The sequence below is a fragment of the Danio rerio genome, chromosome 15 (assembly GCF_049306965.1).
Source record: "Danio rerio strain Tuebingen ecotype United States chromosome 15, GRCz12tu, whole genome shotgun sequence".
NCBI lineage: Eukaryota > Metazoa > Chordata > Actinopteri > Cypriniformes > Danionidae > Danio > Danio rerio.
In genome coordinates, this window is record NC_133190.1 from 47,860,001 (window position 1) to 47,883,771 (window position 23,771).

Here is a 23,771-nt window from a genome sequence, read left to right on the forward strand (position 1 = left end):
GTGTGTGTGTGCACGTGCGAATGATAGGTGTGTGTGTGTGTGCGTGTGTGCGCATGCGCGAATGAGAGGTGTGTGTGTGTGTGTGTGTGTGTGTGTGTGTGTGTGTGTGTGTGTGTGTGTGCACGCGCGAATGAGAGGGGTGTGTGTGTGTGTGTGTGTGTGTGTGTGTGTGTGTGTGTGTGTGTGTGTGTGTGTGTTAGTGCACGTGTGCGCGCGAATGAAAGAGAGAGAGCTTTGCCTGTGTGTGTGCTTGGTGCTTATGTGTGTGTGTGTGTGTGTGTGTTAGTGCACGCGAATGAGAGAGAGAGCTTTGTGTGTGTGTGTGTGCGTGTTTATACAGACAGCTTGTTATAGGCTGTCTGGACTCTGTATAGCTGGGTGGTTTTCGTTTTCGTTCTCCCACCCGCTCTTTAGCGGGATCGGGGGCGGCGGGTAGAAAAAGGGGCGGGTCGGGCAGCGGGACAACAAATGCTGAATGTAAGCGGGAGCGGTTGGGCTCGGGCTAAAACCTGGCGGGTGCGCCAAATCAAAATATAGTCCCGCGCAGATCTCTACCGCACACAGCAGCAGCGCATCAGAGTGAGGCGTGAGCGTCGCTGAAGCAGCAGTGCAGCGATAGTTACGCCGCTGGGTCTATTTTTGCCGCGCTGCTCACGCTCAATTAAAGTGACAGTGCACTGATAATGACCAAAACACATTGAATGACAGAAAAAAGAAGCAACTTTACCCAATAAATGTGTCAATAATGTCAACTGATTTATGTATAGTCAATCAAATGAACTTAAACGATTAAAAACTGCAACAAATATTTTTTTAGGCCCGAAAAACAAAACCAAATGTAAAACAATTTTAGTATCCGTTTTGCTTAAGTTGCATGCTAGTGTTGCAGGAGAGATGAAGTGGCAGCTTTAATGCCTAGTTCAGACTGCGTGATTTTAGCCCCGATTTTGGCTCGCCGACAGGTTTTAAGAAATCGCCGACAAATGTTCTAAATCACAGGCAAATCGCTGCTCGTGCACGTGAGTGACAATCACACAATATGAACGATCAAAGACGCGATCTGAGAGAATCGGCGATGAGTCGCCGATGCCTGCGAGATATTTGGCGTGCTGAATATCTGGAGCTGTCGGCGATTCAAATCATGCCGTGTGAATTGAGTTTTGACTGAAAATAACATCAGCGATCGCCTACAGCCAATGAGAGAGCAGCTTTCACTTGTGTGTGCGTGTGTGTGTGTATACCTGCTGCAGGCCAGCGGGAGGCTGGGGGAGAAGTTAAAAGCGCTCTTTTTCGGTTAATTTGGACCCACGAAATGGAGGAAAACTAGTGGAGGTTTGACAGGACTCTGGAAGTCTGTTTGACGTTTCATACAGAAAGAAATTAGTTTATTATCGACGTTGAGGAGAAATGGCTAATTCCCTTTAAATCCAGGTGAGCAAACATGTAAATTTTTCTACCCCATTAAATGCTTCTTTCTCATTATGTAGTTAATAACAAAAGATATACGACATGTTTTTGGCTGTGAGACGTAGTTTGGACGAAGTTGTCGATTCTTCCTATAGTAAAGTCATGCAATGTGAAAGTCCCTGTCGCCGATCCATCTTGCAATGTAAACAAAGCAGTGACGAAACGCTAGCCCAGATAGTCATGCAGTGTGAAAACATCTGTGACACGACTACTTTGAAAATCATGCAGTCTGAACTCGATGTGTATGTGTATGTGTAGGTATGTGTGTCACCTGCAAAGAGTTTCTTCAGGTGTGTGTGTATGACAGTAGGGTTTGTGGCCTGTCCTAGAATCTCCAGCAGATCGTCGTCTCCGATGAAGTAAAACCGAGGAAATGCAGAACGCTTCTCCTGAAGGGGTCACAGAGGGGTCGGTTGTCATCAAAGAAATTATTAAAGTAACAAAAATCACACACACACACACACACACAACCTAAATTAAACACAAAGGCACAAAACATAAAATACTACACCAAAATGTTTACATATGCATTTATATGCTTTTTACAGTGCATGACCGTGCATTTGTTTTGCACTAAAATTAGTCATTGGCAATGTCATATTGTTTTTGCTGCGTGTCAAACAGCATGTGTAGATACTTCCTGCAATTAAATAGCAAATTGTGGCATGCTGCAAACATTTGCATCTTATGTTTTATTGATGATGTCAACTCGACATTGATAACACAAAAGTCGACTTCCAAAAATCTAAAGTCGTTCAACCCCTAGTACACACACTATTATTATTCCTAAAAATTAAATAAGCATTACAAATACTTTTTAATTTAGTTGTGTGAAATACTTTAATGCCGGCTTTACCTCCAGGAACTCGTTGAGGGATTTCTGGCAGCGCTGTAACTGGTCCAGGATGGTGACCAGAGAGTTCCTGATTCCTGCTCGAGTGGTGAGAGACACGACCCTGCTGTCCCTCTGAACGTCTGACATGATGGCCCTTCACACACAACATGTGTTATTAGTATGCCCACACGCAAGATGTTCAGCCCATCATTGATTCTGTTTATTTACTGTAAATGTGTGTAAATATGTATTTATTCAGTTTTTAAATTAGTTTCAGTGATATTATTGACTAATATGAAAATATTTTTATGATTTATTTACAGTGCAGTTTGTAAAGTAATATTTTCTTTTAGTAGATATATTATATTAGAGACTGGCTTTGTTTACCAAATAAAGTGGATCTAATTGGATCTGCATTGTAAACATTAAATACAAGTTAAAAATGTTTTACGTTTTATTTTATACATTAAGGTTTTAGGGTCACACTTTACAACTAGATTCTTAAAGTTTGAGGACAAACTTTGAGACTGGCTTGTGAACGCCTGATGGTAATAGTTTATTTAGTTTAAACCGTTTTAAAAAGTATGGATGGATGGATGGATGGATGGATGGATGGATGGATGGATGGATGGATGGATGGATGGATGGATGGATGGATGGATGGATGGATGGATGGATGGATGGATGGATGGATGGATGGATGGATGGATGGATGGATGGATGGATGGATGGATGGATGGATGGATGGATGGATGGATGGATGGATGGATGGATGGATGGATAGATAGATAGATAGATAGATAGATAGATAGATAGATAGATAGATAGATAGATAGATAGATAGATAGATAGATAGATAGATAGATAGATAGATAGATAGATAGATAGATAGATAGATAGATAGATAGATAGATAGATTAATGCAGTAGATAGATAGATAGATGATGATAGATAGATAGATAGATGATGATAGATAGATAGATAGATAGATAGATAGATAGATAGATAGATAGATAGATAGATAGATAGATAGATAGATAGATAGATAGATAGATAGATAGATAGATAGATAGATAGATAGATAGATAGATAGATAGATAGATAGATAGATAGATAGATAGATAGATAGATAGATAGATAGATAGATAGATAGATAGATAGATAGATAGATAGATAGATAGATAGATAGATAACCATGTTACTAGCATGATTACTGCATCCAAAATGGTGAAAAGCCTTGGAGTAACGATTGATGACCAACTAAACTTCTCTGACCACATTTCTAGAACTGCTCGATCGTGCAGATTTGCACTCTATAACATCAGAAAGATCCGACCCTTCTTATCTGAACATGCAGCTCAACTCCTTGTTCAAGCTCTTGTTCTCTCCAAACTGGATTACTGCAACTCTCTACTAGCCGGGCTTCCAGCTAACTCTATCAAGCCTCTTCAACTGCTCCAGAATGCAGCAGCACGAGTTGTCTTCAATGAACCTAAACGAGCACATGTCACTCCGCTGCTAGTCCGTTTGCACTGGCTGCCAGTTGCTGCTCACATCAAATTCAAAACTCTGATGTTTGCCTACAAAGTGACTTCTGGCCTAGCACCTTCTTATCTGCACTCACTTCTGCAGATCTATGTGTCCTCCAGAAACTTGCGTTCTGTGAATGAACGTCGCCTCGTGGTTCCATCCCAAAGAGGGAAGAAAACACTTTCGCGAACGCTCACGCTCACGCTCAATCTGCCCAGTTGGTGGAATGAACTCCCTAACTGCATCAGAACAGCAGAGTCACTCGCTATTTTCAAGAAACGACTAAAAACTCAACTATTTAGTCTCCACTACACTTCCTAATCTGCAATTGCCTCTGAATATCACACTAACTGTACAAAAAAAAAAAAAAAAAAAAAATACTAATACTTCCCTTCTTAGACTTTACAGACCTAAAACTTGCCTTTAGTACTTATTCATTGTTGCTCTTAGTTGTGTAAATTGCTTCCTTGTCCTCATTTGTAAGTCGCTTTGGATAAAAGCGTCTGCTAAATGACTAAATGTAAATGTAAATGATTCTAGCATAAATTAGCATATTAGTACCATGACTCCAGTATGAATTAGCATGTTACTAGCATGATTTATTTTGGAAGTATAAAACATCATAGCGTGTATTTCTAAAGAAAGAAAAACAAACTTCATAAGGTTTTGTTTGTAATAACTAGAAAATGCCACTTTTTAAAAACTGTTTCTGGAAAATTCTGGAATATTTTCTGTCTGTTCATATGTTTTTGGACCAAAAAATATTTTAGACTGGACCTTTAAATGATACAGATTGAAACTTCAGGTTCTCCTGTTTAAAATAATATATGAGACTTGAGGCTGACTGCTAAAATAAAAATAAAACTGCTTTTAAAAAAAATAATAATATAGGCCCATTAGGTGCCCACAAAATACCTCTAGGTCTTTAAGGGTTAAATGATGAATAATTATCAATGTATGCTGAAGTGCCCATTATATCAATTTTGTGCATGCTCATTATTGTGACATATTGAATTATTGATTGTCTTCTCTGCACTTGTCTCTCTCACACCTCGAATCCCTCCCTTCAGTCCTTCTCCACTGACCTGAAGTCCTGGTCCACCCTTTGAAAGCGGGCCTGCTCCCTAGGCAATGCCCCTCGACCAAATATGGGCTGCAGGTAGACCCACTTCCTCTGGATGGTGTTGAGGTTGTGCAGGTACTCGTCGAGGTCTGCCAGCCTTGTTTCCCACAGAGACACTTTGTCCTGGAATCGCAGGTAATACGGCGAGTCTTTGAGCGACTGAAGGAGACATCGGTTGTCTCCCACCTGGTTGACCACATCCCTCCAGTCCTTGATGACGGGCAGAGAGCAGCCCTGAGTGTCTGTGTAGTCTGTGAGGGTGAAGCTGGCGCCGGCACCCCAAAGCTCCAGCTCTCGCAGAGCCTCGCGGATGGAGACCTCGGCCTGGGCACGACTGTTCAGATCCTGCTCACAGAGAGACAGAGAGAGAGGAAATCAGTCATGTGTGCAGATGATGGAGAATTATAGTATTGAAATTGCTGGCTAAATATAACTCAGATCCTGTCTTAGATGACATTCAGATGGTGTTCTGTGGATTTTTATATTTATATTTGTATATTTATATATATATATTTTTTTTTATATATATACATATATACACACACATATATATATACACACACACACACACACACATATATATACACATAGGTATTTATATATATATATATATATATATATATATATATATAGATATACATACATATACACACACACACACACACACATATATATATATACACACACACACATATATACACACACATATATATATACACACATATACACACACACACACACACACACACATATATATATATACACACATATATACACACACACACACACACACACACACACACACACACGTTTCTTGTGTTCTGTTTGTGTTGGTGTTGTGTATTTTGCACGTGGTTCATATTTACATGCGCCTTGTGCTTTAGTGTTTTGTTTCATGTGAACACACGGTTAATGAGTTTTCTCATTGGTTGCATGTTGCAGTCCTGTTTTCTTGTGAGCACATGGCTTGTGTTGTCTCTTCGTGTCATGTGCTCTCCCGTCTATTGTCTATTAAAACCGTCCTTGTTCTCCCATTATAAGTTTATTCAGTTCACCTGTTTGTTTGTTTGTTAATTATTTCTGCTTATAGTTCCTACTTGTCTGATGTCCTGTGCCAGCTGGTCATCAATGCTTCCCTTGAGTTCCTGCTCCAGTCCTGTCGTGTACTGCCTTGCCAGCCCAGCCTAGTTTGTTTGTTTATTTGTTTTGTTAATGTTTTCCCCCTTGGGGTTTGTTGTCTTTTTGTTTTATTTTCAGCATGCGATATACTGTCGTGAGGCGCTGCAAAATGGGGCGGGATTAAACAAGCTTATTAGACATTAAAAAAAGCGAGCGATTGCTCCATGTTTTAAATTTCTGCTCAGAGAGGTCATGCTTTTGTCCTCGATTGTTCTTACGCAGTCAAGTGATACGATTTCGCAGGTCAGAGTTCACCAAGCTTGAACTTTGCACTGCAGCAACCTGCGAAACTTAAGGCATGACCCTGCGTTTCTGGTCTGACGCATTCGCGTGCGTATGAATGGAAGTCTATGGGAGGAAAAGCCCTGTGTGACCGTAGCTTTACTGTATATGTATGTAATGGCTAGAAATCATCATATTTAGTATTTTTTAAATGCTAAAAAATAATAAAATTAAAAATAAATCAATAACAAAAATCTAAAACTAATTCTAAAAAAGTCCTGGGTGTTTGTTATGTTATTGCACCTGCAATAATGCAAAAGTAGCTGAATTTTTTTTGCACCATTATTATGCTATTAATGTAATTTTTATTAAATTTTTTGATTTTCCATTTAGTTCTTCTGTTACAGATTCGAAGAAATCTGTTGTTTTTTGTGAGATTCAAAGTAGTTAAATGAAGTACTTTTTAATGCAGCTTTTATTATTATTTTATTTCAGTTTTATGTTTTAATTATTGCAGTACATAATTAAAAAAAAAAGCTAAAATAAAATAAAGTTGTTTTTTATATATATATTTTTTCTCTTTGGTTTAAAGGCACAGTTCACTCCAAAAATAAAAAAAAAGTCTTTATTTACTCGCCCTTAATTTGTTAAAAACCTGTTCGAGTTTCTTTCTCTGTACACAAAGGAAGATATACCATAGAATGCCATTGACTTCCATAGTATTTGTTCTTCTGATTGCTGTATCTTCCTATTGCTGCTTTTTTCCAGCAGTCTTCAGAATATTTTGTTGTGTGTCCAACATAAAATAAAAAATGTAACAGTTTAGAACCACTTGAGTTTGAGTAAACAATGCAATGGAAATATTTACTTTTGGTTCAACTATCCCTTTAACCTTTATGTTATTTGTAAAGGGTCACGAAACACCAAGACACATGTTTTGAGCTGTTGACAGTCGTATATGTGTCCCACACTGCTAGAAACACTATTAGGACACCTATATTTCACTAAAAAGTGTAAATTGGTTGTTTTACGTTATTTCAAGCAAATTCGTATTTCCGGTTTGAAACGAATTTTTGAAGCTGCGTCACGGTCATGACATAATAGCCTGTATTCCAGCGTGCAGACTGGGCGTCTGTGCCAGAGTGAGTCTTATTACGTCTTACAGTGTGATGCATTAATGCATGAGTAAGGCTTGGTTCAAACCAATCAGCGTGCTCTATTGTGCAACTTCATTAATATTCATTACTGTCACAGTGTTTAGACGCCACGTTGTGTTGGTAAAACAAGCGTGAAGTGTTGCTTTTATAGTTTGCTGCAGTTAAGTTTTGTTTTCATTTTCTCTCTGTGAGAGCTCAGCTGGAGTCATGTGTGGATTAACAGTGTACGCGACACTCGACAATAATAACTTACGTGTCTAAGGAGGATTATTGTTTACCTGAGAGCTGTTCTCATCTGTAAACGCTGAGATCCGGATTCGCTTGTAGTCTTCTCTTCATAAAGACGCGGCTCTAGTTGCTGGTGATTGTTCTGTCTCTACAGATTTGGTAAGTGAGCGACCAGTGCTCTTTGTTTATTCAGTTTGTTCGTATCGAAGTAAGTTAACTATTGCACCGAGTGTAAACATGTTAGCACCACAACCAAACTTTAACCTCGTGTAGGGTTTTTACCGCATTTTGTGACCGGAATAACACACGCGGCTTTCTGACGCTACCTGCCGTGTGCATCTAAGTTTCCGCGAAATGCGGAGGGTTTTTTTTCTCTCATTCGCCGTGCGGTATTAAACATTGCATGAGAAATACACGCTTAGAGCAGTTCCTCGAATCAAATATCTCGTTTGTCGCGAGGGACATGAATGAATTCCCTGAATGAAAGAGCCAAACTGCAGTTAAAGTCCAACATTTAATAATTTGGCAAATAATTCGACTACAGATGTCCATGTAAACACCATCACTTTCTCCCGTTTGTGTGTGTGTGTGTGTGTGTGTGTGTGTGTGTGTGTGTGTGTGTGTGTGTGTGTGTGTGTGTGTTTGTGTGTGTGTGTGTGTGTTTTGACTCTGAAACTTGCGCGTGCCCAAATAGACACTCCCACAACATCCCACTTTTCTTCCTCCGACACTCCCCCCTAAACAGAGCTGGACACGCCCACTTTTCTGACTTTTTCCAAAGTAGAGGTGTGAAAACACCCTGCTGAAACGAGGGGGTTTCATGGCCCTTTAATGGATTTAGCGGTTAAAGTTTTCACAATAAACTCTGCTGACTAGTCACGCCCACAGTGAAATCTAATTGGTGCAAGGTCTTGAGTTCCTCATAACTACTCATAAGTCTCACATTGTGCAGCATCTTTGACTCACGAGGACTGAAACCTGAGGAGAATAAGAGTTTATCTGTGAACAGATGGAAAGTGTACAGAAAGTTAAAAGTGTGTGTGAACCTTGAGCTCCAGGGTTTTGTCTATGATGTTGTCTGCCACCCTGAGCAGGTCTCTGAACTGAAGTGTCTCCAGTGTGGATCCCCTGGGCAGAGAAATGAGCCGGAACAGATCCAGCCAGTGTTCCTGAGAGAGATGCTCACCTCGAACGTACTTTAGCACTGGAACCACCGCCTAAAACACACACACACACTAGTTTTTGTCAATTGTAGCAAGGCAAGGGTATTTATATAACACATTTCATACACAATGGTTATTCAAATGATTCTTTTTATCTTTGCCATGATGACAGCACATAATATTTGACTAGATATTTTTCAAGATACTAGTATTCAGCTTAAAGTGACATTAAAAGGCTTCACTAGGGTAATTAGGCAACTTTAAACTTCAGTCTTTAATTAGGGATAACACAACTCTTACACTACACAGTTGTGTACATAAGTGCACAGTGTGACAATTGGGACGCAACTAATGTTTAAAAGTGCAATACAAAAACACATCACTAATTTTAGCTAAACACTCCAGAAGACATGAACACAAGCCATCAGACACACTATAGACCATTTCAATGTGGTGAAGTCATTGGCCCATGAACATTTCCTGTTTGTTACCAAACAATTACATTACTATAAAAAGAGGCAATTTAATCATATCTTAATGTCAAAACAGCTTTCATAACATTATTTATCAATATGTGGCTCTTTGTGGCTATAGAAATTAAATATATAAAACAGGAAATACATTGGGACTATCGTTTTCGTTTACATCCCTCAAAATGGTCTATAGCGAAAGCGGTGAGAAATCCAGCGTGTGACCTTGTATCTGTCCACTTCCTTCTGCAGTTTGACAGACATGCTGCTGTGCTCCTCCAGCTTCCTCAGACGATCATGCCACGCGAACAGAAACTCCTCAAACACGTGAGTCTTACTCCTGCACGCACAGATCAAACATATAGCGTTCAGACACAAACACTCGCACTCAGAAGTCATCGGAATAAACATCTGAAAACTGCATTAGCTACTAATAAAAACACTGTTACATGTACTAATTAGATTTTATGCAATGCTTACTTTTAGACAAGTTGACTTCATGTTTAATACGTTTTATTTTGTGTTTAGATAAATTGAATTTTTATTTAAATAATTAGAGAAAATGCCAAAAATTGTAGATGTATCTTTAAATAGCAAGAAAATTGTAGAATAAATGATGCAAAGGCATATTAAAACATGTATTTATACCATCAAGTTCTGCAGCATTTTTGCACTGTCTTAGTCCTCCTTTAAGTGTTTAGGTCAGTGGTTCTCAAACTGTGGTACTTGTACTAGGGATGGGAAGATTCATCGATATGTATCGATACGCGGTCATGCGCGTGCACGATGCGAGTGCATCGGTTAAGCAGCAGAGGATGAATGAAATTTTGGAAGCAAATCGAGATGCATCGGTTTTTGCGAGATGCATTGATTTTTCCGAGATACAGCTTATATTTTTAATATAGAATGTATTTTTTATTTATTAACAAGTGTTGTCAACCTGTTTTGCCACATAATTTAATCGACCTACATAAAGTAAGCCTTAGCAACGGATTTGCGGATGTGTACACTTACACTACAACTCAGTGTATCAGGTGTGCGGATGAAGCTAGTGGAGCGCCCTCAGAAAGCGCGAGAAGCAAAACAAACATTTTATTCCCCACTGAGTTTTAAATCTAAAGTATGGCAACATTATGGATTTAAGGATGGACGACATGACAGGACAGATGCAATTTGCAAAATGTGCCGCGCATCTGTAAAATACGCGCGCAGTACGACTAATCTGATATCTCACTTGAAGCGGCGCCACGGTGTTGTTGTGGAAGCATCTTCCAGTGTTTCTGCATCTCCGGCTTTCGCACTGCTTCAACTGTAGCTACCAGCTCCAAAAGTGGTCAGAACAGCATTGCAAGTTTTTTCTCCATGCGCAACAGTTCTGCTCGCTCTACGCCAATAACGAATGCTGTTGCATTGTTCATCTGCAAAGATATTCAGCCTAGTGTCACGGAGAACGAAGGTTTTAAACACCTCCTCCTGTTAATTTTTATTTAATTATAATAATAATAATAATAATATTAATGATAATAATGATGAAAATAATGGGTGTCAAGGTGGCACAGTGGGTAGTTTGACCACCTTACAGCAAGAAGATTGCTGGTTTGTTATATTTTTATTAGCCTGTTGTTTACAGTGACAGTGATGTTTCAACACAGCATAACACTGCTAGTTCACCACCTTAAGTTTTGAATAATCAGTGGCAAAATATATCTTTGTAAAACTTGTTTTCATAGTTGAAAAGTTAAATCACAATTCTTGTTGTGCAATGCTCAACCTTTATGTTGAAAAAGTGCAAATATATATTTATATATTTTAATATATATTGCACTTATACATTCTGTTTATCTTGAAAATACTTAAATAATATGTGCTATAGGTTCTAAAATGGCCCTCTACTGTAAACTGACACTCTGGCTCTGAGAGAAAAGCCAGTTTGTAAAAAAAGTCTTGGTTTTGCTTGGTTAATAAATAATCAAACTCATTCAATGGCACAGCATCCTCTTTCACATCATCTCATAAACTTGATCTAATTAGTTAGTGCTGAATTATCGCATGGTATCGTGATATGGGTGTGAATCGTATCGTGTTGCATCGCAATATGTCACAAATGTATCGCTAATATATCGGATCGTATTCTTTGTATCGAGATGCGTATCGGATCGGCATTATAGCTTAGATGCCCAACCCTAACTTGTACCACTAGTGGTACGCAGGCTTCCTTCTAGTGGTACGCGGAGGAATGAAATATGTCATGTACATGCTACACACATTTCAAATTTTATCAAAAATGATGTATATAATATGCCATATATGACATATAGCCTATATTTCTGAGGCAATCTGCCACGTTTTTTTTTTACCTGTACAGAGTTGTAGCTGCTTTACTGGGCCTACTACGCTACTGTATTTCAATACTGCTCATTTTGGTGGTACTTAGAGAGACTATTTTTTTTCTGAGGTGGTACTTGATGAAAAAAGTTTGAGAGCCACTGGTTTAGGTGTATTTCACAGACTCTTGGTGTTTGTGATAATTGCTTATTAAATTGAAGAAGTTGTATTCTTATATAGTGAATACTATTTCTAGAAGTTTTATTATTTAGTTTTTATGTTTTTGTTATTATGATCTAGATTAAAATGGTTCATTTTAATTCTGCTGAAGGCATTTAGAATATGTGTGCTACCCAAATAATGACTAAAAGTAAGTCTTTGAGAACGGGTTTCCCAAGCCAGGTGACGCATTAGACCAGAGGTTCATCTATTACCATCAACTATAATCATCATGTAGGACTTTTCGCTATATTATCCGACAAGATCCACACACACACGGCTGTCAGTAAAGGACCGCACACACACCCACACACACCCACCCACACACACATCATGAAATGCATGTTTTTCTTTGCATTTGGCGTGCGTTATTAAATTCCAAAACACTCTCACCAGTCCTTACTCCTTATTTGCGCCTAATACCCCAGTTTATCACGGGGACATGAATGAAATGTTATGAGTGAATATGAAACTGAACTGCAGTTAAAGTCAGCCAAAATTACAGGAAATTCTTACATGAAAGCACTTCACATAAACATCTTAATTATATTATTGTCTATTAAGGCAAATCACTAGATTACAGATATCCATGTAAGCGTAGTCAGTAGTGTAATCAAAGTAAGTGAAAGAGCCAGAAGGGCATCCTGCTGATTTAAATCAGAAGGGCACCGCGCTAAAATACCAAGGTGAAAGTCATTATAGCTTGTGTAGAATAGACCCAGCTCCAAACCCAACTTTGAGAATAGGTTAACGGCAATAGCAAGTACTGCAAGTGCAATGATGACGCGTCGGTTTCTCATTATTATTCATAGCGGAGTTTTCTTATCCTATGAGAAGAGCCGGCTGCTTAATTATTCATGAGACCTGCCAGAGTCAAGCCCGAGCTGTGAGACAAGGACGGACCCACGGCAGTATTTAGCCGTTTATGAAGGCTCGTATGTGTTTGTTTCCATGATCCACGCGGTTTGTTGAATGCTTTTTCCCCGCGATCCTGTCAGGGCCGATCATACAGCAAAGCTGTGTGTGTGCTGCTAGCATTTTTGTCGGGAGAGCAGCACGAGAATTAGAGAATGGTGGACGTTGACTTTTATCAGGAGTTCGTTCACATTCAGACACATCACTGTGCTGCTGTGTTTGCCTAAATTCTCCAGATTACCAGCAGGGTTAATGGTTAAAATAGACAGGTCAGGAGATCTGCTCCACTGAGTCTGCTGGATACGGGGATTGAGGGAGAATCCTCATTTATAGGGTTTACATGAACACACATCTTTATAATGATATAAATTGTGGTTATGTGTATATGAAATTACGAATAACAAATGTAGCAGGGCACTAAATCACTGTTCATTTCTTTGCATTTTAACTTTGTAAACTATAAACTTATGCATCTCCTCACGGTTTGTCTCATTTTGTGAGCTATAACTGACAACAACAGTTATTCGCTCACATTCTGCCCTGCTGGCCACGCCCACTCCTGCCCGATGCTCGCGGAGCTCCACGCCCATTAATCATGCATCTTTTGAAAAAATTCTGAAGTTGACTTTAACCGAAATTGGGGGGTGTCATGGCCCTTTAACACCCAACAACCCACCAAATGCTGGTAGATTTCTGCTGTGGCTTAGACAGCCGCTCCTACTAGCCACTAAACACACTAAAAATAATGTTTAATTTGCCAGCACTGGGTAGTCACTAAAGATTAGAATGTTAGTTTATAATCGTTGTCAATTTGCATGCAAATGTGATTTTAGAATCGAGAAGCAGCACGACTGACAAAACTGAGAGTAATGAGAGGACGATCATGCGCACAGTGAGACAGGCGATCCTCACTCACTGACGAGGGCTTTAGTATCGCACGCATCAGCTGTGCCGTTGGCGCCGACTCGAAGCTTTGTGTTGTTGTAAAATGTGAGAAATGTTTGTGTGACTGTGACCTGAATGAAATCCAGTCGTGCTGAGCGATTTCCTCCAGTCCGCTGTGAAACTCCTCATAGAGCTCCCACATCTGTGAACAGTCCTGCAGGTCCCGCAGCGTGTCTGAGGCCAGCGTTCCGTCAGGAGAGCTCAGATTGAAGTGTTCACAGTCTTCCCTGCAACATACCAAACACACACCTCAACCATGATAAAAGCAAAGGTGGATAACAGCACGGTTACTATTGATTTATTATATTATATTCCTTTGTTGTGGCTTAGTTCCTGTATTAATCAGGGGTCTCAACAGTGGACTTATCCAGCATATGTTTTAGGCCCCGTTTACACTAGTGTGTTTTAGTTTTAAAACGGCGTTTAAGAATGAAAAAGATCCGCGTCCACACTTGCGTTTTACCCAGCGTTTCTGAACTGCTCTCCGTCCACACCAAAACGCTGAAAACGCACATCACGTGACCACACACACTCTCGGGCAAGCGCTGCAGCCTATCTACCCAGATGAGAGCTCTGCTAGTCGGACTTCTCATCAAGCATCTCCCGCTGGATCTAATCTCACTATATTTATTAAACGTGATATTTCATTCATCTTGTTGTCTTTATCTAACGACATATTCCCTGACTTTGGTCTTTTGAATATATTATTGTTCTCAGGTAACATGTTTTGGCTGAGCGCAAAGATAAGTTAATGATTAATGTAAGCACGTAGCCTATTCTGTATATTGACTGATCGCTTGCCTTTATTTCCTATAATGTATAAACTTATTGTATGTTATACTTTTATAATGGCCATTATCGATTATTAAAACTGATATTCAGCAAAAGAGAGGGTGTGTTTCGTATTTTCACTGAAATTGAAAGGAGAAAGTTGTTATCGGCTCCGTTTAGTTATAAATATCCACACAGTGAAGATGACGCTCATATATGCAGCATGATGTCTCAACATTTCTGCTTTCTGTTTAGTTGCTAATATTAAAATGATAATAGGCAGTTCCTTAAATCATGTTTACATTTTATTGTTGAGAAAGTGAAACAACGTAGCCAGGGTGATGTGAATGAAGTTATAAAGTACACTGTTCCCTTTGAAGATTTACCCGTGTCCTCGGTATAGTCTGTTTTCCATATCAAACTGAGAAGAAGAGACTGTAGCCTTGATCAAACTTGCGAAGTCTGAACTTACACAGAGATAATGCAGGACTGAACTGTGAGTGTAATTGTACTTAATATTGAGGAAATGCCCCAATCAGAGAGACGAATGTCTGCAGCCCCGCCTCCGTTTTCAGATGTCTCTGTTTTTCCATCATCCACACTGAGACGGAGCAGCAGCGTTTCGGAATGAAAACGGCCTCTCCAGCGCTTTCGAAACGCTCCGTTTTCGGCGCTCTAAAACTCTGGCGTTGTGTGGACGGATGACGTAAACGTAGCAAAACTTATGCGTTTTAAAACGAAAACGCATTAGTGTAAACGGGGCCTAACACAGCGGATGCCGTTCTAGCTGCAACACATCACTGGGAAACACCTATACACACTCATTCACACACATACACTATGGACAATTTAGCATGTCTTTGGACTTGTGGGGGAAACCGGAGCACCCGGAGGAAACCCACGCCAACACGGGGAGAACATGCAAACTCCACACAGAAATGCCAACTGACCCAGTCTAGGCTCGAACCAGCAACCTTCTTGCTGTAAGGTGAAAGTGCTACCCACTACGCCACCCCTATTAAATTATATATTTATTATAGATTCTGTGGCTTATTTACTTTTATTTGACATGACAATAAATGAAAGTAAATGAAGAAAGAGAGAGTGTGGAAAGGATCAGGAAAGGTCCATGAGCCTGGTTTCGTACTCCGGGACTGCGCTGTTGTGCTCTCTAATCACTCTATCAGCACAGACTAGTTTTTTCAATGATTTTTAGAACTATATTATTTTTGAAATGTGAAAATCACTTTTATAAGGGGTTTACACACCATTTTGTGGCAACAGTGTGTGAATATATCCAGCCTCTAATAGTAAAAATGTATTAATTATATAGTTTCATTTAAATAATGAAGAATAATCGAGACATACATGAGTTTTGTGCGTGTGTTCTCCAGCTCGCTGAACTCGGCCTGTCGCTCCCGGATGATCTGAACGCATCGCTGCAGAGCCTCATGATCTCCAGACTCGATGATGTCATTTCCGGGTTTGAGCTGATCCCAGCGCGCTCTAAACTTCTGCAGGTCCTGCTGGTAAACCTGAACACGAGACTCCACGTTCCCCTTCATCACCTCCACCTGAGAGACGATTTACAGATCAAAACTATTGCCAAATACACACAAAACTGCTGTTTAACAACTTCTTTCTGTAATTAGTGTATTATTAATTAGTTTGTATTTATTTAAGTTTTAGTTTTAATGTTGGCATTATTTCCATATTTCAATTATTTTGTTTTAACAAAAATAATAATAAAACACAAACTAAAAAGAAAAAAAAATAGAAAACAAAAACCTAAAATTAATTACAAACATTAATAGATTAGCATTTTCAAAGTAATATTTTCCAGAATTATTATTTTTTCCATTTTAATTGGCTATATTTGTGCTAAATTTCACAAATATACACATATTTACATTTACACACACATATTTTTTTATGATTATAAAAAATCATTTTTAAAATGACATTAAAAGTCTTTTCATAAAAAAGAACAAAAAAGTACTAAAATTACAATATTAAAACAAAAATAGAAAATATGAAGCTAAAATTTTATTCATAATATAAATACATTTGTATTTTTATTAAATTAATGACTATTTAAATGTATTAGGTACAGTAATGATAAATTTCCTGAATTATTTTTGTTGTTTTGTCATTGTAATTAGGAGGCTTTATTCTATACTTTTACTATATTTCCAGTTTAGTTGTATCATTGAATTACCCAATTATAAATATTTTTATATTAACTAATTATAAATAACTATAAATATAAAAATTATTATCAGTGAATACAATAAAAATGGCAAATATAGAAATAATATTCCCCTGCTTATTACAGAAATAAATAAATGTTTGTTTTAAATAGTTTTAAAGAGCCCATATTATGGGTTTTTGAAAATTCCCCTCCATGTAGTGTGTAACACAGCTCTAAGTGAAGTGAAGTATTCAGCTAAGGCTTAAATCTGTAAGAATACAGTGTTTAAAACGGTTGATTCATCTATAAAAGAGTCGACTCATAGTGCTTCAAACGAGTCGCCTTGATACCGATTCATTAGGTGTTTCGCCATGACGTACGAACGAAACAAAGTTTTTCACGTGCACGCGCAAACCCGGGAGATTTCAAACCTGAGGCCCCGCCCTCTGACGCAGAAACCCAGACACACACACAGACACACACACACAAACAAACACACGCACACAAACATGCCGGTCGATTGAAGTCACACTGCAGATGGATATTATATCGAGTCTCTACCCAAAGATGAAACATCAGCATTATAGCCAAGCTGGAAACTACTGGAAACTTCTGGAAACTACATGCTACAAAGAATACTTCATCAGCGTTTGTTAAAGGAAGGATCAGTAAAGAGTAACTGATTGACGTCAGGATGGGTTTCTTCCATTTCTCAAGTGTAAGTACGTGCGGTTAAAGTTGTTGCCTCGTTGACTCTAGCTTGGAAATGTATTTAGTTCTGATTTTTTACTTGTAACCGAGTGTACTGTATCAGGTTAACTGGCTATATTCTCTTATCGCGTGCAAAGTCACGTTAAAAACGCGACGCGTGCTGCTTTGTTGACGGAGCTCCGAGGTAGAGTTGTGCATTCCCGCGGCTGTCCCCGCGCCAGATTTCTGCGGCACGGGAATAAATTTCCGAATAAATCGCGGGAGCGGTCGGTAACGGGTTTAATTTGGGACGGGAGCGGGCTGTCTAGCAATATCACGGACATTGCTATGCGAATGAGAAAGAGAGTGTGCTTGTGTGTGTTAGTGCGCACGCGCGCGTATGAGAGAGAGAGAGAGCGAGACCGAGCTTTGTGTGCTTGTTGCTGTGTGTGTGTTTATACAGACATCTTGGCTGTCTGGACTGTATAGCTGGGTGACTTTTGGTTGTGTTCTCCCCCGCTCTAGTGAGATCGGGCGCGGCTGGCAGAAAACGGAGCAGGTTCTCAGGCTAAAACCTGGCGGGTGCGGGCGGAAGCGGGAGCGTTGTCGTCCGGAGGTGTGTGTGTGTTTTTGTGTGTGTGTGGCAGCTAAAATCCACGCCTACACTATGGAGCGCGTATGAACTGTGATTACTTTTATATTGCTGATTAGCTGTTTGGCATTTCACTCTCTGACTGAAGGCAGTCGACCAATCGCAACAGGCTGTCATTGGTCCAATCAGCGCACATTAGCTTCGCGCTAAGGAGGGGTTTGGGAACAAATGAATCACTGGACAATTCATACGAGAGTCGCTGGAATAATTAGGTAAAAATAAATGCAGATTATAAGACCATGAAAGTGTTTTTTGACCTTGCATGCATATTAGACTGTTGTTGGAGACCCTTACAACCAAGATATGACCCTATTTCATGTATAATATGGGCTCTTTAAATGTGTGTGTGTGTGTGTGTGTGTGTGTGTGTGTGTGTGTGTGTGTGCGTGTGTGTGTGTGCGTGTGTGTGCGTGTGTGTGTTATTAGTGTGTCTGTACCTGTTCTCTGATCATGAGCTGATGACTCTCCATCATGAGTTCAAATTTGTCCCATTTAGCTCTGAGGGAGCTGATGGTGTCCAAACCTCCACCTGCCACCGAGCGCAGCAGCCTGTTCTTCTCCTCCGCCTGCTGGAACTGAGGCAGAACCTGCACACAACATCAAAACAACATCAGCACGACATTCACACAAGACCAACGCAACAGACACATATTTGGTTAAAGTCAGAATTATTAGCCTCCTTGAATTTATTTTTCTTTTTTAAATATTTCACCAATGATGTTTAACATATTCAGGAATTTTTCACAGTATTTCCTATAATATTTTTTCTTCTGGAGAAAGTCTTATTTGTTTTATTTCGACTAGAATAAAAGCAGTTTTTAATTTTTACTAAACTATTTTAAGGTCAATATTATTCGCCCCCTTACGCTTTTAAATGTCACTTTAAGCTGAATACTAGTATCTTAAAAATTTCTAGTCAAATATTATTTACTGTCATCATGGCAAAGAGAAAATAAGTTATTAGAAATGAGTTATTAAAACTATTATGTTTAGAAATCTTCTTTCCGTTAAACAGAAACTGAATATACAGGGGGACTAAACATTCAGGAGGGCTAATAATTCTGACGTTGTAATAACATCACACATTCAGATCTATATGTGAAGCAGAAACTGTATAAGCCAAATGTAAACACAAATAGTGGTTGGGTGTTTTAATGAGACTCATATTTGAAGGAACAGTTTACCAAAAAAATGTCAAATTTGTATCATTTTTTCACCCTCCATTTACAAACATGTTTATTTTTTCTGTTGATTACAAAAGAAGACATTTTGAAAAATGTTGGACACCTGTAACCATTGACTTCCATACCATTTTTCCCCTACTTTGTACAGTTGAAGTCAGAATTATTAGCCCTCTTTTGATTTTTTTTTCTTTTTTAAATATTTCCCAAATTATGTTTAACAGAGCAAGGAAATGTTCATAGTATGTCTGATAATATTGTTTCTTCTGGAGAAAGTCTTACTTGTTTTATTTCGGCTAGAATAAAAGCAGTTTTTAATTTTTTAAAAAACAATTTTGGGGCAAAATTATTAGCCCCTGTATGCTAATTTTTTTTTAAATAGTCTACAGAACAAACCATCGATATACAATAACTTGCCTAATTACCCTAACCTGCCTAGTTCACCTTATTAACCTAGTTAAGCCTTTAAATGTCTCTTTAGGTGTATAGAAGTGTCTTGAAAAATATCAAGTAAAATATTATTTACTGTCATCATGGCAAAGATCAAATAAATCAGTTATTAGAAATAGGTTTCTAAAACTATTATGCTTAGAAAGTATGCCCTCCATTAAACAGAAATTGGGGAAAAAAATAAACAGGGGCGCTAATAAGTCAGGGGGGGCTAATAATTCTGACTTCAACTCTATGTTAATGAAAAAGGATTCAAACCACTTGAGGATGCACGGAAAGTCAATTTTTAATTTAGGGTGAACTGTGCCTTTAAGACAATCTTCATGCTACTAGTTTTTTTTATTCATAGGAGAAGATTTTTTTTTTCTCATTGCAAAAACAACAGGCCATTACAACAAATAGAAATACAAAAACTGATAGAAGTATAGTACAAGCAATACAAATATTACTTTTTGCAACAAGAGAAATTTAACAATTTTAAAATAAATTTAAAAAGGTAAAGCAAAAGAAAAACTGAAAAATAATAAAATAAGGGCACATGACAAAAATAAAACTAATTAAAGCAAAATTTTAAATGAATTGTTGTGAGAGTCTGTGATGGTTTTTAAATACAGCTCGAATTCACTTACATTGAGTATGATGGCATTTGTGTATAAAAAAACTTTGCAATAAATAAAATAAATGCAATAAATGCAAAAAAGTTGAATTAAGGAATTGCTTTTCTTTAATATAAAACCACAAAACAACATGTCTATAGCTTAAAGAAAAATCACCACAAACCTTTTGTACAATTAGAGAACTCACATCAAACCAGAAAGAGTTAACTGAGCTGAATGAGGGTGTTGATGATGCCTTACCTCAGGCTTTTGTGTCTGTAATTGGCTGTGTTTGGCATTAGCCTCTCCGATCTCATCGATGCTTTCAGGACGCAGGGATAATGTCTCCATCGCCCCGTTTACAAACGAGTCTATCACCTGAATGTGACCTGAACACACACACAGAAAAAAATCATTGCATGGGTGAAAACACAAACGCAACCATCTACGGCCAGCAGAGGTCAGTACCGCTCCATCTAACTTCAAGTACTGATTATTTATATGAAGGTACTTACATATATTCCTAATTCACTGTATTATGTACTAGTACTATGATTGTATACACTAGTTGTGGCAGTTTTATTTAGCTTTTTTCAGATGTATTTAGTTTTTAGTTACTTTATTGCTTAAGTTGTTTTGAACTTGGTGTTTTTACTTGTATTTTTGTTTTATTTCAGTTTGTATGAAAAGCAATATGTCTCATTTTCTTTTCTGATTTATTTTCCCTATTGTTTCTTTATGCATATACTTTTATTTTGTCAGCTTTGCTTAAATTTTTATTCATTCGTTCTTTTTCCTTCGGCTTAGTCCCTTTTTTATCAGGAGTTGCCACAGCAGAATGAACTGCCAACTTATCCAGCATATGTTTTACGCACTCAGTGACAGGTGGAGGTTTGGACACCATCAGCTCCCTAAGAGCTAAATGGGACATGTTTAAGCTCATGATCAGGGAACAAGTACAGAGTACAGACACACACACACATTTTTAAAACAAATATTTCTCTGAAATAAGTTGTGGAATTGCATGACCATATCTTGTGTTTGTTTTATTTTACTAGCTAACAAAATGTCATTAAAAATTAAAAACATTTAAATATTTATAATTAGTTTATAAAAATATTATTATCAAGGTAAACAAATTATTGCAACTAAGCTGGAAACTTATTTTGTAATTAATAAAATAATAATAATAATAATAATAATAATAATAATTCAGGAAATGTATTATAATTTTGAGCAAAATATTGAACTTTTAGTGTATTTTTGTCCTTTTTAGTTTGTGTTTTTTATATAAAAGTACATATTTTTATATTAATTAAGTCATTTTCCTTTGGCTTAGTCCCTTTATTCATCAGGGGTCACCACAGCAGAATGAACCACCAACTATTCCAGTATATTTTTTACACACCCATACACACTCATTCACACACACGCTCATACACTATGGCCAATTTAATTTATTCAGTTCCCCTATAGAGCATGTGTTTGGAGTGTGGGGGAAACCGGCGCACCTGGAGGAAACCCACGCCAACACTGGGAGAACATGCAAAGGGCAAGAAGGTCGCTGGTTCGAGTCTCGGCTGGGACAGTTGGCCATTCTGTATGGAGTTTGCATGTTCTCCCATTGTGTGCACATGGGTTTCCTCCGGTTACCCCCACAGTCCAAACACATGCGTTAGGGGTCAATTGAATAAACTAAACTGTGCTGTGTTGTAGCTGGAAGGACATCCGCTGCGTAAAACAAATGCTGAATAAGTTGGCGGTTCATTCTGCTGTGGCGACCCCTGATAAATAAAGGGACTAAGCTGAAGGAAAATGAATGAATGCATAAATGAACCAGCCTCGTTTCAGCTTTATTTAAAGTACAATAATGTTTACTAGTTTTTCTGATCAATAAGAGTGTGGAGTGTAAGTGCAGAGTGTGCATTGTGTGTTTTTTGTTACCCTGTATGGATCTCCTGAGAGACGCCAGTAGAGCATCAAACAGCCTCTGGATCAGGTCATCCACAGACACTCGCACAGGCTCACAGTTCACAGTGATGCAGTCCACCTTCTCTGAGCTGAACACACACAGTTTTGCACACAAACAAAGTTAAACAGACCAAGACACACACGCACGCACACACACACACACACACACACACGCACGCACACACGCACACACGCACGCACGCACGCACGCACGCACACACGCACGCACGCACGCACGCACGCACGCACGCACACACCCAAAAAAAATAAGATTCATGAAGTTTAACAGCATACAGTATACAGCATACAGTATATTCCCACACACACACACACACACACACGCACACACACACACACGCACGCGCACACACACGCACGCACACACAAACGCACGCACACACGCACGCACGCACACACATAAACACACCAAAAAAAAAATAAGATGCATGAAGTTTAACAGCATACAGTATACAGCATACAGTATATTCCCACACACACACACACACACACACACACACACACACACACACACACACACACACACACACACGCACACACACACGCACACACACACACACGCACGCGCACACACACGCACGCACACACAAACGCACGCACACACGCACGCACGCACACACATAAACACACCAAAAAAAAAATAAGATGCATGAAGTTTAACAGCATACAGTATACAGCATACAGTATATTCCCACACACACACACACACACACACGCACACACACACACACACACACACGCACACGCACGCGCACACACACGCACGCACGCACACACAAACGCACGCACACACGCACGCACGCACACACATAAACACACCAAAAAAAAAATAAGACGCATGAAGTTTAACAGCATACAGTATACAGCATACAGTATATTCCCACACACACACACACACACACACACACACACACACACACACACACACACACACACAGACCTGGGCAAGCGCTCGGCCTCTTTTCCTTTGGCTTTCAGAGCTTTAAAGTTTCTCTCCCAGTCTTGAACACTATGAAGATGTTTCTCCACCAGAACTTCCACATCCACCTGTCCCACAACCACCCAATCCTGAACACACACACACACACAAAACATAACATTATTATACATCACATTCTGATGACAAACACATCTCAAGAGGCCTCACACACAGAAGTTCATACACATTTAGATAGGATCATCCAAACCAAGATTGCAGCTTTTTGAGTTTTACGATAGCATTTTTATTAGCTACATTTTGACATAATTTGTTGAATTAATGATATTAAATGAACAGGTAAAATATATAGTTTGAATGCACTGTAGTCCATTTATAGCCCAATATTAGCTTTTCAGTTCTTGCGTTTGCATTTAAGATCTAAAAGTACTTTAAGTTGTATTTTCGTGTGAGGATTATCTGGCTGGACAAAACTTGTGAGTGTAATAAACAGTGTTTAACCACAGAGCGCATTATTTGCAATCTTTGAAAAGCCC

General features: G+C 38.8%; 1 protein-coding gene across 2 annotated transcripts in view; it reads right to left on the bottom strand.

Moving 5' to 3' along the window:
• The window catches only part of dync2h1 (dynein cytoplasmic 2 heavy chain 1), a 245,918-nt gene that overhangs the window by 177,315 nt on the left and 44,832 nt on the right, over positions 1–23,771 (bottom strand). For both annotated transcript variants that reach the window (NM_001423300.1, NM_001423299.1), the window contains exons 19-29: positions 23,239–23,366; positions 22,254–22,369; positions 20,571–20,698; positions 18,520–18,669; positions 15,918–16,123; positions 13,850–14,005; positions 9,600–9,714; positions 8,788–8,958; positions 4,918–5,300; positions 2,324–2,456; positions 1,739–1,856 (exon numbers count right to left, since the gene is read on the bottom strand). In NM_001423300.1, coding sequence (NP_001410229.1) covers positions 1,739–1,856; positions 2,324–2,456; positions 4,918–5,300; positions 8,788–8,958; positions 9,600–9,714; positions 13,850–14,005; positions 15,918–16,123; positions 18,520–18,669; positions 20,571–20,698; positions 22,254–22,369; positions 23,239–23,366 — 1,804 coding nt within the window. The remainder of the gene's footprint in view (positions 1–1,738; positions 1,857–2,323; positions 2,457–4,917; positions 5,301–8,787; positions 8,959–9,599; positions 9,715–13,849; positions 14,006–15,917; positions 16,124–18,519; positions 18,670–20,570; positions 20,699–22,253; positions 22,370–23,238; positions 23,367–23,771) is intronic.